At 42.3% G+C, this 18,311-nt stretch overlaps 1 protein-coding gene across 3 annotated transcripts in view; it reads right to left on the bottom strand.

Moving 5' to 3' along the window:
• Window positions 1–358: 358 nt before the first annotated feature.
• Rrn3 (RRN3 homolog, RNA polymerase I transcription factor) overlaps window positions 359–18,311 on the bottom strand; it is a 51,190-nt gene continuing 33,237 nt past the window's right edge. For 2 of the 3 annotated variants that reach the window (XM_050125817.1, XM_050125818.1), the window contains 5 exons: window positions 17,293–17,477; window positions 8,161–8,269; window positions 5,826–5,978; window positions 3,941–4,028; window positions 359–1,494 (listed from right to left, as the gene is read on the bottom strand). In XM_050125817.1, the coding sequence (XP_049981774.1) occupies window positions 1,312–1,494; window positions 3,941–4,028; window positions 5,826–5,978; window positions 8,161–8,269; window positions 17,293–17,477 (718 nt within the window). In that variant the 3' untranslated portion in view covers window positions 359–1,311. Of the gene's footprint in view, window positions 1,495–2,811; window positions 2,985–3,940; window positions 4,029–5,825; window positions 5,979–8,160; window positions 8,270–17,292; window positions 17,478–18,311 lie in introns of all 3 variants that reach the window. The other variant, XR_007589224.1, reaches the window with a different exon arrangement.

The raw sequence follows: 18,311 nt of genomic DNA, 5'->3' as shown, positions 1-18,311 counted from the left end.
TTGCCAACTCTTCTCACCTCAGGATAGGTGTGAGTCTAAGACCCTGCAGGGTTCCCTTCCTCAGTACCAAAAAGAAATTCCCCCGCTACAAGGAGACTTCACTTTCTTCCATAGATGTCTGGCTTTTTTAAAATATATCTATGACTAGCTTTAACTTAAAATACTCCTACTTCAGCCTCCCGAGTGCTAAAATTATAGGTGTACCACAATGCCCAGATAGCACAGAATTTCGTTAAAGTGCTTTCATGGGCTTGATCCAACCACAGGAACAAACTAACCACTGCCCATTTGGTTCTAGCCCATCCCACCCCCTTTTAATGGAGCAGGAGGCTAAGATTCAAACACACCAATCACGGGACCGTGGTGGGCAACCTTTATTAAAGCCCTCAATGACATGAGAGAAATTCCATTAAAAATGGTGTGACCAAGAAAATATTGCTGCCTTTAAATAAGTACAAGTGGCAAAAAAAAATTAAATATACTTAAAGGGCCATTTTCACAAATACAAGGTTTACATGTAAGGATCCCAGCGACAGACACCTCTGAAGTCCTTGCACACGCCTGCTACAAAGCAGACCTGCTGCTTGGGATGAGAGCAGCTCTCCAGGCTGAGTCCATGCTCTACAGTTATTAAACTGGTTCAGACCCCCAAGCTGCTTGGTCAGTTCGAGGTACAGCTGACGCACCTGTGTTCAGGTCGGATCCACTCTCCTGCACCAGTGCCGTTTCCTGCTTCTCTGAAGCCTCTTTCCCCCGGCTTCTTTGCCCTCTGCAATGCTTTGTGTTGCCCTGGTGAAAGCAGCCTAAACTCTCAGCACTTCACCCCTGCCTCGCTTTCCCTCTATACCCAACCACAAATACCCTTCTAGTCAGAAGGAAACCATTACACCACTACAGGCAGTGTCTAGGGTATTTACAGGCAGGGCTGATCCTGAAGATTTCTCACCAAAACAAGACCCACAAAGTCATGTGACTGTGTCTCTGACAAAAAGAAACCTGTTAAAAGGTCATCTGCTGGGATACGGCTGACACTAGCAAGCATTCAGCAGCTCCATCAGGAGGTTGCAGGCAGATTCTCCACATTAAGCCAACACTTGAAGCATCAGCACTTACTGCTATGCCCACTGTGAAATATTTCACATGATACTTGGTCTTTCCTTCTGTCCATAAGGAGCAAACTGCCAACACACCCTGTCTGGGTATCTTCAGACACTGGCCCAAGTCCAACATGGAAGTTGGATATACAAGGCACAGACTAGCCCAATGTGGTGTCCATGGTGGGGCTCAGGGCCCTGGGGAGAACAGTTCAGCTCAATCACAGATCCTGGAGATGAGAGGGGACTGGTCTGGCATATACAGCACAGGTGGGGAGCCCAAGCTGCTGGAAGGACTTCGCAAGTGGCTGTCAAAGGAGCTCGGGGTAAGGCCGATCACTGCATCGCTCTGGGGCACTTCACCTTTCAAAAAGTCATCGTCTTCGTCCTCTACTAGCTCCTGTGTAGAGAAGAGTGGTGAGGACATGACGTTAGTCTGAAAAGTCTTCATGGGCTTCTGGATGGCGCAGTAGGAAGAGGTGCTTATTCCCAAGTCTGGTAACCTGGGTTTAGACCAACGTGTGAAAGAACGAACCAAACCCCAAGTTGTCCAATGACTTGGTGTATGTACAGACGTACACGCACATTTTTTTTGAAAACACTGTTCTTCAGCCTTTCAAGACAGTGTCTCTCTAGTCCTGACTGTCCTTGAACTCCCTTTGTAAAATAAGCTGGCCTCAAACTCACAGAGATTCTCTTCCCTCTGCCTCCTAGGTGCTGGCAATAAAGGTGTACACCACCATGCTGGCTCTATTTTATTTTATGTATATGAGTATTTTGCCTGAGGTCAGAAGAGTGTGTCTGATCCTCTAGAACTAGAGTTACAGACAGTTGTGAGCTGCTAGGTCGGTGTGCAGAATTGAACCCAGGTCCTCTGGAAGAACCTAAATAAACGCCTTAGCTGAGATGACCCATCTCTCCAGGACCCTTTAAAAAAAAAAAAAATTAATGAAAAGCTTAAGAATTCCTTTCCTGAGGCAGAGAACTTACTTAGTCAGTAAACAGGGAGCAGACTCCATCCCCAAAAGTAAAAAGAAACCCTAGCATGGGGAAACAAAAACAGCTACAAGTCTAGTCTGAGGGGCATGTCCTAAGGCAGTGAAAGCCCACAGCTCAGTGAGTCCATGATGATGCTGGAGGAGGAAGTCAGAGTGCTACAGACAGCAGCATCACTCATGTCCTCTACAACAGTGGTTCTCAACCTTCTTAATGCCTCAACCCTTGCAAACATGCTGTGGTGACCCCACAGCATAAAATTATTTTCGTTGCTATTTCATAACTAATTTTGATACTGCTATGGAGTCATAATATAAATATCTGTGTTTTCTGATAGACTAAGGTACCCCTGTGAAAGGGTCACCTCACCTCACAAGGTCACTCCCAATGGGGTCGTGAACCAGTCACAACCCACAGGCTGTGCTAGGTAGGACTATGCGGGCTCCACATCAGGAAGCTTGAGGAATGACCAAGTCTGTGTATTCCTGAGGATCCCAAAACAGGAGCAGACTTTAAATGAGCCGAGTGGCATTTGTACTTGGTGGCTACTGAGCAAACAGATGGGGCAGTGAAGCTCTGTGAGGATCACATTGTTTGTGTTTTAGATAGGGTTTCATTCTGTAGCCTCAGCAATCCTCCAACGCCAGTCTCCCAAGTACCGGGATTACAGGTACAGCTAGCTATTCTCAGCTCCTCCTTGTATACTCAGACAAAGTCTCACCATGTAGCAGACAGGCCTCAAAACTCTTCATCCTCTGGCCTGAGCACCTGTGGCGCACGCCTTTAATCCCAGCACTCGGGAGGCAGAGACAGATGGGTCTCTGTCAGTTCGAAGCCAGCCTGGTCTATAGAGCGAGTTCCAAGACAAGCTCCAAAGCTACAGTAAAGCCCTGCCTTGAAAAACAACAAAGACAACAAGTGTGAGCCGATCAACAAAACCTAGCTTTGCAGTGCTAGGGTGGGAACCCATGATGAGCTCCACCACTAAACCACAAGCTTATTTCCAAACAGCTTATACCTCCCAAAGTCCTTACAGACAGAGCCTGATTATTTAGAAGACGAGGAGACTTGGGCTGGTAAAACAGCACAGTCACTGAACAAGCATGAAGCTTTACCTTCAATCCCCAGAACACTTGGGAGGCAGAGGCAGGCTAGTCTGGTCTTCAGAATGAGTTCCAGGACAGACATGGTGACACAAAGACACCTTGTCCCCAAAAAACCAAAACAAATAATAAAAATAGAAATATACCAGGGCATGGTGACTCATGCCTTTAATCCCAGCACTCAGGAGACAGAGGTAAGAGGATCTCCCTGAGTTCAAGGACAGCCTAGTCTACAAGTTCCCAAGACAGGGCTACAAAGAGAAAGCCTGTCCTGAAAACCAAAATTAAATTAATTAAATTAATAAGTGGAAGAATAAACAACCAAGCAAGGTACAATGTACACACGGGACCTTGGCCTTGGAGGAGGCAGAGCTAGGCGGTTTCCCTGGGCTGGCCAGACGGGCCTACTTGGCAAACTCAAGCCAATGAAGGACCCTGTCTTATAGACTAAGGCCCAACACCAAAGTCTGACTTCTGGTTTCCACAAACATGCACACACCTTATCTCACACACATATATACAAACACATAAAAAGAAGAATTGCCAAGTGGCAAACAGCACTCATCAAGGGAAGGAAGTGCTCAGAATTCATGAAACCCCCATGAAAGAAATAAATGAAACAGAACTCACAAATCCTCCCTGTTACTAAAAACATAACCTGGGCTTGGAATGACGTATGGTTTACAGTGTTTTACTGTGGCCTGTGACTCCAGGAGACTTTCATCAGGTTCCCCATCACAAATTCACCTTTTCAGTGGGTTTCTTAAACTCTTGTAGCTCTTCAGCACTCATGTCTTCCCAAATCTGATAGATGGGATCAATAAATTTCTTTGACCTGCAACAGAATGATATTTTAAAGTAAATGAGTAGCCAGAAACCCCAACACCTAAGCTCTTTTCTCAGATTTACATCCCCCAGAGAGTAGAACTTTAAAATAATTCTGAAGCCATTCCTGACAACTCTCAGTCTCAGCAGTAATGTTCCCCCCTTCTCCCTGGGAACCAAGGACCTAACAATTGCCCACACACATACTGAAATGTTGGGAACATTCCATCATCTCCCTGAGTCCTTGTGAATGTTCTCCAAATAGAACTCAGTTACTGAATAGGGGGGGCAAGATAACCCTTAGGTGTTGACTCAGTTACTGATGTTTTGACTTAGGCCCTGGGAAAGGGGCAAAGTGACCCTCAGATGTTTTCCCTTACTTCATCTGATCTGGCAACCACTCTCCAGCCAATTATTGGTAATAGCCCTTTTGAATAAGCCAATTATAATAGTTAAAGAACAACCCCCAGGCACCCCTTCCTTCTGTGGTTTTTCTCTTTAAAAATAGCCTGTACCAGACATTCAGGGTCTTCTAGCCTCCCAATTGCTGGAAGACCCTGTCAAGATAGAATTAATAAAATCCTCATGCTTTTACATCAGCTGTGATGTGAGAGATGGTCTCTTGGGGCGACTCCTCCTCCTTGGTGATTGGACGCTAGGGTCCACCAAAAGCAGGAAGTAAAGACTATAGTTGACAAGAAAACTGTGAGTCCTGAGGTTCATCTATTAGGGAGACTAATTTATCTTCTAAGATTCCAAGGAAAAGTGTCTCTGGCTCACTCAGTGACTGACACTTTATCACATGTACAAACAGACTGATATTCTGGAACTCCTACAGAAATCTGCTAAACATTAAATCTAAAAAACCAACTCAGATGACATCAGCCATCTTGATATATTAAGAGTACCCACCTCTTCAATCTCCGCAAGCATGAGGCAAGCACATGATACACAATGCAGGCAAAACACTCATAAACAAACACAAACTGGAGTGGGATGTCCTTCTGTATATATGTTGCTTTTATTGATTAATAAAGAAGCTGCTTTTAGCCAATGGCTTAAGAGAACATAGCCAGGTTGGAAGATATAGAGAGAGAGTAGGTGGAGTCAGAGATGTGCCATGTAGCCACCCACAGGAGACAGAGGCACAGGAACCTTGCTGGCAAGCCACAACCACATGGCAATACACAGATTACTAGAAATGCGCAATTTAAAATATGAGAGTTAGCCAGAAATACACTTAAGCTATTGGCCAAACAGTATTGCAAATAATATAGTCTCTGAGTGTTTATTGCGGGACTGGACAGGACAGAAACCTCTGCCTACAACAAACAAACTTTAAAATAAAAATACTTTCAAAATAAAAATTAAACTATTCAGTTAGCAAAAATATACAAACACCAAGAATGGCTTAGTGGTTTTCCAGACCAACCCATCTAGATAAATCACAGGCAGTGAGATGGGATTTGGTCTTTAAAGGAAATAGAATTATCGACAGGCAACTAGATGGCCAAGCTGACAGCACCCTCTCCATCTCAGAACTTTGATTCACCCAGCCCCAGCCTAATTCACTTAAACTGATCAATTTAAAGAAAAACAAAAAAGAAAAAGACTTGGTACCCCCCCCCCCCAGGCTTAAGAAAATATAAGCATAGCCCTGGTGTGCTTGTGAAGCAGTGAGTCTTTGACAATCCTGCATTCACAATTAGCCAAATTAACAGTCAGGAAGTCCACCTAGGACAAAGCAACTCTCAATCCCAGCCTTGGGCAAAGTACATGTCCCACAGTGTCAACTGTGAGGACCTACCTCTTAAGCATACAAGGGTCAAAGGGAAAAAAAGTGTCCAGTGGGTTGGTGCAGGTCTGCACAGAGTCTCCACCAGCTGTACTTCTAATAACAGGGAGCATCTGGCGGTTGTTCCTCTCCATGATGGTGTAGCAGAACACAAGCTGGTACTTACTGTGGGACACACAACAAGGCAGATGAAACATAAATGCAGACACTGCTAGGTACAATGAGGGCAATAAGAACTGGCGCACTTAGGGTGAGCACTCTTGGCCTGGTCTTTGCACATCTGCTGAGGAGGAAGGAAACAGAATACAGAACAGGCCTGTGATTAATGAGTACTATGAAAAGCTAGCATGCTCAGCACAACAGGAAGATATCTATTTTCTGTTTTCAACAAGAATTAGGACTCATGAAAAAAAAATGACTCGCTGTTTACTGGGGGCCAAGAGCAGATGCCAGTGGAGGTATTCTGAACTTTATTGGAGGACTTTGACTAGAGCTTTTTTTTTTCTGACATGGTCTCATCCTGTAACCTTAGCAATCTTCCCGCCTCAGCCTCCCAAGTATTAGGATTACAGGCATGAGGCACACACAGCTATGTTCCTCTTCTTCCCCATTTCTTCCTTTTATGTCCTCAAACAAGTTTTCACCATGTAGCAGACTGACCACAAACTCTTGATTCTCTGGCCTTAGTTTCCCAAGTTCTAAGATGATTAGAATGTTTTCCTTTTTGTTTTCTTTTTTTTTTTTTTTTTTAAGTTTTTCAAGACAGGGTTTCTCCGTAGCTTTGGAGCCTGTCCTGGCACTAGCTCTTGTAGACCAGGCTGGCCTAGAACTCCCAGAGATCCTCCTGCCTCTGCCTCCCGAGTGCTGGGATTAAAGGCATGTGCCACCACTGCCCGGCTCCTTTTTGTTTTCTTTTTTGCAGTGCAGGGCTTCATGTATTCAAGCATATCTACCACTAAGCCATATCACATCCTGCAAGCTCATTTTCAGCCAACTGTGACTTCCCAGAGAAAGCATTATGGAAAGTTTATGATTACTTTTTAAATTGGGGCTGGTGAATATAATTCAGCAAAGTGTAAGAGCCTAAGCCATTCACAGAGTCTATATTTTAAAAAAGAAGTTTAGGTAATGGCTCAGCAATTCAGCACTGGCTTTTCTTCCAGAAGAAAGCAGGTTTGATTTCCAGCATCTATATGGTGACTCACAACTGTCTGAGACTCCAGTCTTACAAGATCAGACCTCTCTAACGGAGTCTGTGGCACCAGGCGCAAAGGTGCTGCTGACATACATGTAGGCAAAATATTCATACACATAAAAATAAAGTTAATAAAAAAAAAAAGTCAAGTACTACAAGGCACGGCGGCACACATCTTTATCTCCAGCAGAATCAGGAAGATCTCCGTGAGTTTGAGGCCAGCCAGGTATAAATGGTGAGTTCCAGGACAGTCAGGGCTACTAGTGAGCCCCTGTCTCAAAATAACAACAAAACACACAAAAACAAAAACAAAAAGGCAGGTGTACCCGGGTGTAGTGACGCACGCCTTTAATCCCAGCACTTGGGAGGCAGAGGCAGGCAAATCTCTCGATGCATTCAAGACCAGCCTGGTCTATAGAACAAGTTCCAGGACTGACAAGGCCACTCTGAGAACCCTGTCTCAAAAAAACAACAACAAAAACACAACCAGGTGCAGAGTATACTTTTAATCTCAGTCCAGGGTGGAAGGAACTGGGCTCGCTGATAGCAGTGTTGTTCTCAAAGAGAAAATTCACTTAATGATGAAAACATGAAATTCAAGTCAGCATCAATGAAAATCAAACATGGTAGCACAACACAAACCAAAGATACACTGATTCCATATTTCTATGCTGAAGAATGATGGTAGGGAAGAACTGAGCCTTTGCTTTCCATTACACTGAACATGCATCTGTGGTTGTGGTCTGAGCCGGTGTCTGGTGAGGAAGGACGTGGGCAGTGCAGAGCTCTGTGATCATGTGCATGCACTTTCAGGAACACCTCAGATCCATTAGTTTGATTCTGAATTCATTTTTTTTGTTGTGCATTCAGAAACCTTTTACTGTTGCCAAGTACGTCTTGAGAGCCCCACTTTAACTATCAACCCCTCCAGGATGCTGTACACTTCCCTGGATGAGCACTTGTGTGTACTTCAGAGTGCCCAGGCCACTCTGGACTCCTAGTGTGCTGGGATACTAACAGAGCCTGTGGTTTCCTTGTGCGTGCTGCTCTCAAAATGTGCTGGAATGTACTCAGTGCCAGAGCACGTGGCAGACAGAACAGTTCCACCCCTTGACTTTCTAAATAGCCATAAAGGAAATACAAAGGACTCACTTTGTGATGGCAGCAAAAAAATTAACCACTGATGGGAGGCAGATCTTCAAAGGGTTCAGCTGGCTCAGCACAACACGCTCAAGGTTTAGACTCTGAAGATACCGCAAACCTTTGATTAAAAAAAGGGAGGGAGGGGGCTAAGATTATCTTTAAAAGCACAAACTATTACACATCTAAAAACCAATTTAAGGGCTCTGTGGTAGAGCATGTGCTTAATGGGCCTGCGTCCCAGCACACCCCAAAATAAAGGTATTATTAAGAAGTCATATGCAGAAATACAGGAATAAAGTTCAAGCCAACCACTGTCATTCGGTATAGCTTTCTGAAAAAAGAAACCAGAGTTCCTGCAAAGTGAAGATTACATGTGTGGTGGTTAGAACAAGACTATGCCCCAAACCCAACCCCAGACTCATTTGAATACTGGGCCCACAGGGAATGGCACTATTAAGAAGTGTGACCTTGCTGGAGTAGGTAAGGCCTTACTGGATGAAGCATGTCACTGTAGAAGTAGGTTTTGAGGTCTCTTATGTTCAAGCTTTGCCTGCAGATTAAGATATAGAACTCTCAAAGCTCCTTCTCCAGCACCTTGCCTGCCTGAACACCACCATGCTTCCTGCCATGATGATATTGGACTAAACTCTGAAACTGTAAGCCAGCCCCAATGAAATGTTTTCCTTGTAAAATTTTTTGTCATCGCCAGACAGTGGTAGTGCATGCCTTTAATCCCAGCACTCGGGAGGCAGAGGCAGTAGGATCTCTGTGAGTTCAAAGCCAGAAAAAAAAAAAAAGTTCAAAGTACAGAGCTAATTCCAGGACAGGCTCCAAAGCTACAGAGAAACCCTGTCTCAAAATACCAAAACAAAACAGAGATTTTTTTTTTTCTGTCATGATGGTGTCTCTTCACAGCAATAGAAACCCTAACTAGACACATGACAATCTGGGATCAGCATATGACCGCTCAGAGCAGGACTGAGGTCACAAAGGAGACACCACAGAAACTGAACCCCTAACAGGCAACAACAGGCTCAATCAAACTTGCATGCCTTAACAGCGCAGCCATGCATCACTCTCAGGTGCACATTTCTATCGCATCGTCTTCCTTTCCCTATCATGCAGCGTAACATAAGCCTCTCGCTTGCAGGGAATTCCCTCCTACAACGGAACCCTAGCCCAGGCTGGGGTAGAAGGGTTAAGCTAACCTGGGATCCATATTGGAATCACCTAAAAAAATATTCTTTTTTATAAAATATAGATATATTTATTATTTTGCAGCAAACAAACCAATCTGTTTGTTTTCTTAGGAATTTTGACATATTCTTTAATTTTAAAATGACATATGGGCTAGCCCAGTGATTAAGATCACTTATAGCACTGGGCAGTGGTGGTGGATGTGTTTAACCCAGCACTTGGGAGGCAGAAACAGGTGAGTTCAAGGCCAATCTGGTCTACAGAGAGTGAGTTCTAGGACAAGCCACAAAGCTACAGAGAAATCCTGTCTTGAAACAACACCTGCCCCTCAAAAACAAAAATGGAAACAAAAAAACAAAAACAGAACATTTATAGCTCTTGCCGAGAACCTGGACTCCAAGCACCCATATTGTAGCTCACAACTGTCTATGGCTCCAGTTCCAGGGATCTGATGCCCTCTTCTGAACATACATGGTGCATCAGGCACACACATGGTGCACAGGCAAAACAGCCATACACATTTTATAAAATGAATAAACAACACATATAACAACAATATGTATCATATATTACATGTAAAATATATTTAATGTGTATATGAATATATATTTCTTTATTTAAAATCACATAAACAAAACTAGATATGGCCCACCCTTTGAAGCTGAGAAAAGAGGACCACTATGAGTACCAAAGTACCACGCGAACCTGACTCAAAACAATTTTAAAATGACAAACAGATACGCTGGAGGATACATGGCCTATCTATGGAGAGCACTGTAGCTCTTGCAGAGGACCTGGGTTCAGTTCCCAGCACCCACATAGCAGCGAACAACTGTTTATCAGTTCCCAGCACCCACATAGCAGCGAACAACTGTTTAAGACTACAGTCATAAAGATCTGACGCCTACTTCTGGCCTCTGAAATCACTACATGTACAATGTACACAGGCGAGCATGAGGGTAAAATATCCATAAACACAAAATAAACTTAAAAAGAAACAGATGTGTTGGCTTGCACAATCTCTGATCAAGATCTGTAGCCTAGGTCTGGTGAGATGGTTTATGAGATAAAGGTGCCTGCTACCAAACCTGGCAACCAAATTTGATCCCCAGGAAACACATATTAGAAGAGAAAAAACCTTCAAGTTGTCCTCTGACCTCCACATCATGCAGTGTGCACATGCATAAGTCATGCGCACATACATGCATGCACAAATATCCATACATACTAAACAAAATCTTTCTAATAACAAAAAACTGATTCCTGGACCTTGATCATACAACAAAGGGAAATAGACTTTTCTAACTTAACCTTGTGACTGGAACTTAACCTGCTAGTTCATAAAACTAATCTTAGTATTCATATATTTAAAAGACTTTCTTATATCTACATGTTTAGTGTGGGCACATGTGGAGGTTTAGAGATCTAGCTCTCTTCTGTCACCACAAAGGCTGGGCTAACTCATGTCATCCCACGCACCTTTAGCAGCACCCAGTCACCAGCAGCATCTTCTCAGAGGCAGGTAGGCAGAGCATGCAACTGTGTACATAGTGTAAGGTTTGGTTCAGGGCTCTGGTTTTCACTACAAATGCCCTGAGGGCATGTGGCAGTCTCTAGAGGGCTGTTATTGTCACACTGGGAAGGTAAAGGACCATTGCTGGCATGTTATGAGTGGGGGTTATGTATGCTGAAATGAAGTATGAACAGGACCCTCCACCACCACCCAATGAAGGATCAGCCAGCCCTGGATGAAAAGCCCTGGTTCAGAGGAAACAGCTTCCCAATGCTTCATTATTATTATTTTATTATTGGAACTAAAACTTAAGTTCAACTCAGGAGGTTGGGCGAGACAGATCTAGAGTTCAAGGCCTGTTTGGGCAGCATAACACAACTGTCAGAGAGAGAGAAAGAGATGTAGAGAGAGGGGGAGAGAGAGAGACAGAGAAGAAGTGCCTTGTTGCCTTTCCCTTGGCAACACTTTATTTCTATTTTTGGTTTTTCGAGACAGGGTTTCTCTGTAGCTTTGAAGACTGTCCTTGAACTAGCTCTAATAGACCAGGCTGGCCTTGAACTCACAAAGATTCCCCTGCCTCTGCTTCTCAGGTGCTAGGATTAAAGGCATGAGCCACACACCCCCCCCCCAGCCCCTTGGCAACCATTTTAACTAAAATAATATTAATTTACTAAAGCTCACATAATAAATTATGTTATACCCTCCTAAATCAAAAAAGTAGAAAAGTTCTCAAGCAGGAGCTTAATCATAACCACATGCTTTGGCACCAGCCTAATCTACTTCTAATTCTAAACTTGACAACCACTACTTGATTCCCAGCAAAAGCTACAACCCCCACCCTTTTGCCTTCTCTAGCTTTTGCCTGGTGCTGTGGGAAAACACACCCTTTTCTGACTGTTTTAGGGCAAACAAACAGCATAGAGATTTGTTCAGTGCGGATACAAGTCCTTACAAACCTTGAGCTCACCTCTGACAAAACTCATGTTTCACATAATCTCAAGCACACCAAAACTGAAAAACAAGGCTTAAGGAGGCCATGGGGTAGCTTGCTATAATTTGAAAGTGGTCTGTGAGGGGCCTGTATCAAAATCTCAACAAGGGGGTACAAGTTTCCTCAAAAGTTAAAAGCACTGTCTTAATTTAATTTCTATTGCTTTCATAAAGAATTATATGCTATCCTCATAGTACTAAGGGATTTTAAAGAACTTCTCAGCATAGTTACTGATTCACAATATGCAGGGCTGTTCTGCATTTTGAAATCGCTGAATTTATACCAGATGATACAGAATTTACTATTTTTTATTCAGTTACAAGATACAATTAGGGGAGACTCCTAGGTCAGAGAGAGCCAGAGGAAACAAGCTCCACCAGGAGCAGAAGCCAGGAGCAAACCCAGTCCTGGGACATGGGAGGATCACAATTGAACCAGCAACCAGATCCAGAGTCAGCGATCTCCACCAGAACAGGTCCAACTCCAAGCCAGGGACTTCTGCAGGAGGGGATCCAGACCAAGATTTACAGGAAAAGATCAAAGTCAGCAGCCTAGGCCAAAGTACGCCTGAAACAGCAAACTCCAATGGAGCAGACCAAAGAACAGGAACATTGAGCTATCTCGAGGAACAGGAATAACCAACGGGGTAACCAGAACTGTGACACTGAGTGTACCAAGAGGAACAACCATCTGAGCTTTGGATTCACTGGCACCTAGAAGATTATTCAACAGAATCTCAGACAGCAACAACCACACCAAGAGGAAAAGATGAGTAGAAAAGGTAAGATCAAACACATGCTACACCACAAAGAGCAACACAATACCAGTAAAACCTAAAGACCCAACAAAAGTAAGACCTGAACAACCAAATATGGATGAACCAGAAGAAAATGATCTACAAAATGACCTCAAGAGAATGTTTGAAATTCTTAAAGATGAAATGAGAAATTTCCTTAAAAAAATGAAGGAAAAAAATCAAACAAAAGTTGGAAGATAATAACAAATCACTTAAAAGAAAAGCAAGAAAAAGAACTCAAACGTACGAAAGAAACTATTCAGGACCTGAATACTGAGATAGAAACAATAAAGAAAACACAAGCCGAAGAAATTATAGAAACAGAAATCATGAGAAAAAGATCAGGAACCACAAATGCAAGCATGAACAGCAGAATGCAAGAAATGGAAGAGAGAATCTCAAGCACTGAAGATAAAATAGAGGAAATAGGCATTAAATCTAACAATGTTTAACCCAAAATACCCATGAAATATGGGATAACATAAAAAGGCCAAATGTTAGAATAATAGGTATAGAAGTTTAACTCAAAGGCACAGAAAATTTATTTTACAAAATCATAGAAGAAAACTTTCCCTACCTAAAGAAAGATATGCCCATGAAGATAAAAGAAGCTTACAGAACACTAAATAGACTGGATCCAAAAAAAAAAAAAGAGTCCTCTCGCCACATAATAAAACACAAAACACTAAACATACAGAGTAAAGAAAGAATATTAAGAGCTACAAAGGAAAAAGGCCAAGTAACATATAAAGGTCGACCTATCAGAATTACACCTGACTTCTCAGTGGAGACAATGAAAGCCAGAAGGTCGTGGTCAAACATTATGCAGACGTTAAGAGACAACGGATGCCATCCCAGACTACTATACCCAGCAAAACTGTCAATCACCACAGAAGGACAAAACAAGATATTCCATGACAGATCTAGATTTCACCAATACTTAGCCACAAACCCAGCCCTACACAAAATACTAAAAGGAAAACTCCAACCCAAGGATGATGGCTACACCAACAAAAACATAGACAATTGATGATCTCATAACAGCAAAATCCAAAGAAGAAAATAATGCACAAATTAACATCACGAACGAAGAAAACCAAATGAACAGGAGACAGCAACCACTGGTCATTAATATCCCTTAATGTAAATGGACTCAACTCACCCATAAAAAAGCACAGGCTAACAGATTGGATACGAAAACAGAATCCATCCCTCTTCTGCATACAAAAAACACATCTCAACCCCAAAGACAGATATTCTCTCAGAGTAAAAGGTTGGGAAAAAATATACATGAAAATTAAACAATGCTCACCTGAAACATCAATGGGTCAAGGAAGAAATAAAAGGGGGAAATTAAACAAAAAGAAACAAACTCACCTAAGAGAACTAGATGGCAGGAAATAATCAAATTGTTGCTGAAATCAACAAAATAGAAACAAAGAAAACAATACAAAGAATCAATGAGACAAAGAGTTGGTTCTTCCAGAAAATAAGATAGACAAACCTTTATACAAACTAACCAAAAGGCAGAGAAAGAATATCCAAATTAACAAAAATCAGAAATGAGAAGGGGGACATAACAACAGACATGGAGGAAATACAGAGGATCATCAGGTCATATTTTGAAAACCTGTACTCCACAAAATTAGAAAACTTAAAGGAAATGGACAACTTTCTGGATAAATATCACTTACCAAAATTAAATCAAGACCAGATAAGCAAATTAAACAGACCTATAACTGCTGAAGAAATAGACAGTCATCAAAAGTCTGCCAACCAAAAAAAAAAAGTCCAAGACCAGATGGCTTCCACTCAGAACTCTACAAGACTTTCAAAGAGGAACTAATAACAATACTCCTCAATTTATTCCGCACAATAGAAACAGAGGGAACATGGCCAAACTTTTTATGAGGCTACAATTACCTTGATACCCAAACCACAGAAAGACAATACTAAGAAAGAGAATTACAGACCAATCTCACTCATGAACATTGATGCAAAAGTACTAAATAAAATACTAGCAAATCAAATCCAAGAACACATCAGAACCACCATCCACCATGACCAAGTCGGCTTCATCCCACAGATGCAGGGATGGTTCAGCATACGAAAATCTGTCAACGTAATCCACCATATAAACAAGCTGAAAAGTAAAAACCACATGATCATCTCATTAGATGTCGAAAAAGCACTTGACAAATATAACATCCCTTCATGATAAAGTTCTTGGAGAGAGCAGGGATACAGGGAACATACCTAAACATAATTAAGGCAATATACAGCAAGCCAACAGGCAACATCAAACTAAATGGAGAGAAACTCCCGGCAATTGCACTGAATTCAGGAACAAGACAAGGTTGTCCACTCTCTCCATATCTATTCAATATAGTTCTTGAGATCCTAGCTAGAGCAATAAGACACCAAAGAGAGATCAAGGGGATACGAATTAGAAAAGAAGTCGTCAAACTTCTTCACTGTTTGCTGATGATATGATAGTTTACATAAGTGATCCCAAAAATTCTACCAAGGATACACTCATAAACAACTCATAAATACTTTCAGCAATGTAGCAGGATACAAGATTAACTAAAAAAAATCAGTAGCCCTCCTGTACACAGATGATAAAAGGGCTGGGGAAGAAATCAGAGAATCAACATCCTTCACAATAGCCACAAATAGCATAAAATATCTTGGAGTAACTGACCAAGCAAGTGGAAGACTTGTATGAGAAGAACTTTAAATCTTTGAAGAAAGAAATTGAAGAAGATACCATAAAGTGGAAAGACTTCCCATGCTCTTGGGTAGGCAGAATTAACATAGTAAAAATGGCAATCTTACCAAAAGCATCTACAGATTCAACGCAATGTCCATCAAAATCCTAGCAAAATTCTTCAAAGACCTTGAAAGAATGGTACTCAACTTCATTTGGAAAAGCAAAAAACCCAGGATAGCCCAAACAATCCTGTACAATAAAAGAACTTCTGGAGGCATCACAATCCCTGACTTCAAACTACAGTACTGAAAACAGCCTGGTATTGGCCTTTTATTATTGATGCTACACACACACATTAATTAATTATTAATGAAGAAAGTGACCTACAGACTTGCCTATAAGTAATCTGAAAGAGGCATCTTCTCAATTGAGGCTCCTTCCTCTTCCCAGATGACCAGTTTGTATCAAGATGGCCAAAAAGATGACAATTAAGACAAGCAATATAGCTCTTGTAGTGGACCATGGTTCAATTCTCAGTACCTATGTCTGGGCTCACAACTGCCTACAACTCCTCTCCTGGCCTCCAAGGGTGGGAACACAAATGCACACACATACACACCCTGACCTAAATGTGGTCCCTTAACTTCAGAAAACTGCAGGCATGAGATAAAGCCTAGGACATTGGTTCTCAAACTATGGGTGATGACCCCATTGGGGGTTGAGGACCCTTTCACGGGGTTCTCTTAAAACCATCAGAAAAAGGCTGGGCGGTGGTGGCTCACTCCTTTAATCCCAGCACTCGGGAGGCAAAGGCAGGTGGATCTCTGTGAGTTCGAGACCAGCCTGGTCTACAAGAGCTAGTTCCAGGACAGGCTCCAAAACCACAGAGAAACCCTGTCTCGAAAAACCAAAAAAAAAAAAAAAAAAAAAAAAAAATCAGAAAACAGATATTTATATTACAGTTCCTAATAATAGCAACATTACAGTTATGAAGTAGAAAAGAAAACAATTTTATGTTTATGAGTCACCACAAAATGAAGAACTGTATTAGTGGGTGGAAGGTTGAGAACTACTGGACTAGGACTGTCCTCCTGTGGCAAAATGGCCACAAGGGCAGGGAGGTGAAGAAGAAAGAACTCAAATAAGGGGATCAAAGATACCCTTTGTTCTGACTCCTTTGCAGTGATTTTTCTTGTGGAGACACAGAACTGGCTTAAAGTGCAGACTCCTGGGACAGATGAAATGAAGTTGGGAAACAGTTGCTTGGCAAACCAAGCATAGATGAAAGCAAACTTTCTCTGCCCATTTCTCAAACATTCTGTCAGAATCTGTACCCTGGATAAGGAAGTGGCCTTTGAGCTCAGTTCTTCACGCTCTACCAGTTACAAAGGAGTGCTTTGCTTCTGTATATTTTTTTGCCTTGTTTCTATGTACTTTTTTTCATTTTTATTTTATTTTTATTTCATATTTTATTACTATTATTGATTGAGGTACTGTTTCTTGCAAGGTGAGGCAAGAGTTTCTCATGATCATGTACGTGAGTAAAGGGGGGTTTCAGAGTTGAGGTAATGCTTTTTAGTTTGTATAAAAGGCCATACAAAATAAAGCTTGTTATGCAGTTGTTCATACTCTGCATCCCGATTTGTGCGAGACCCTTACCCAGGGACCCCAATGCACTGGAAGCTGACAATTTCTCTAGTAGCTAGCTAAACAATACATAAACAGTAGTGTTCTTGAAATGAACCCAGGTCTCACACCTCTGTCCACCATTGCCCTCCTTTGCAGGTCCATGATGCCACAGCTGCACTGGGACAGAAAAACCCCGCTAACCCCCATCACACATTTAAAAATAAGCATCAACCGAAGGCAAGTAGTACTGCCCTGAAGGCCCACGTACAATAAATAACCCAGTCTCAACCCACATTACTGACCTTCCTTCAAGTTTCCACTCAAAAGCTGCTTGTACCTAAAAACAAAAGTGTAGAACACAGCTTGGCAGGCTGAATAAAATGGTCCATGGAGTGCAACATCACAAAAAGCCTTTGTCCCTGAATCCTGGTTATTAAGGTACATGTGCAGCCAGTTAACCAAAAGATCCAGGCATGATTTCACGGTGCTAGAAAGAGAAAAAGTGGTGTTACTGGCTTCATCAGAAAGCTGAAGATAGAAACACGCCTGTCTTTCATTATCCATTATATAAGGCTCGAATATGACCCACGGGCTGGAATGTAGCTCAGTGGTAAGTAAGCAAATGTTTAACGTGTATGAGGTCCTGGGTTCCATTCCCAGCATCAAAAATAAACAAACCAAAACCTTTCCTATTACCAGAGAAAAGCAGAAGTAGGGTGATAGAAAGAAGTTGCCTTACAATTTTTTGTTATTTTTGGGGGGAGAAAGGGTTTGTTTTTTTCTAAACAAGGGTTCTCTGTGTTTCCCTGGCTGTCCTGGAACTCAGAGTCATCTGCCTCTGCCTCCCTGGTACTGGGATTAAAAAAATGCCTTCCAATTTTGTGAAGGAGCACTTAGTTCTGCAGAGCAATAGGCCTTAAGGATGTCCCAAGGAACTAGGCACAAAAGCACAGGCCTGTAAAACCCACACTCGGGAGATTGAAGGAGAGTCATGAGCTGGAACTAGCCTGGATTCCAGAGCAAGACATCTCAAAAATCACAAAATACAACTAATTAAAAGACAAAAATACTTTTAGGGATGGAGTTGAGTTTCTCCAACTCAGCTGAGGCTTCCTGGCTCAGCTCCCAGCCCGACAGCAATGTAGCTAAGGATCAGGGCTTCTTCCCATCTGGACTCAAAAACTGGAACCACAAGACTCTTAGCTGACTGGAAAATGGCTTAACAGCATCTCTGCCCTTATCTTGTGGAGCCCCTGAACCAGGCTCCTAGAGAGCCCTATATCACTTCTAAGTCTCAATACTGGGATTGGCTTTGCATGTG

This window comes from Alexandromys fortis, unplaced genomic scaffold (assembly GCF_014885135.2).
Source record: "Alexandromys fortis isolate MF-2015 unplaced genomic scaffold, M_Fortis_MF-2015_v1.1 scaffold_238, whole genome shotgun sequence".
Lineage (NCBI taxonomy): Eukaryota > Metazoa > Chordata > Mammalia > Rodentia > Cricetidae > Alexandromys > Alexandromys fortis.
This window is presented reverse-complemented; position numbering and strand designations above follow the sequence as displayed.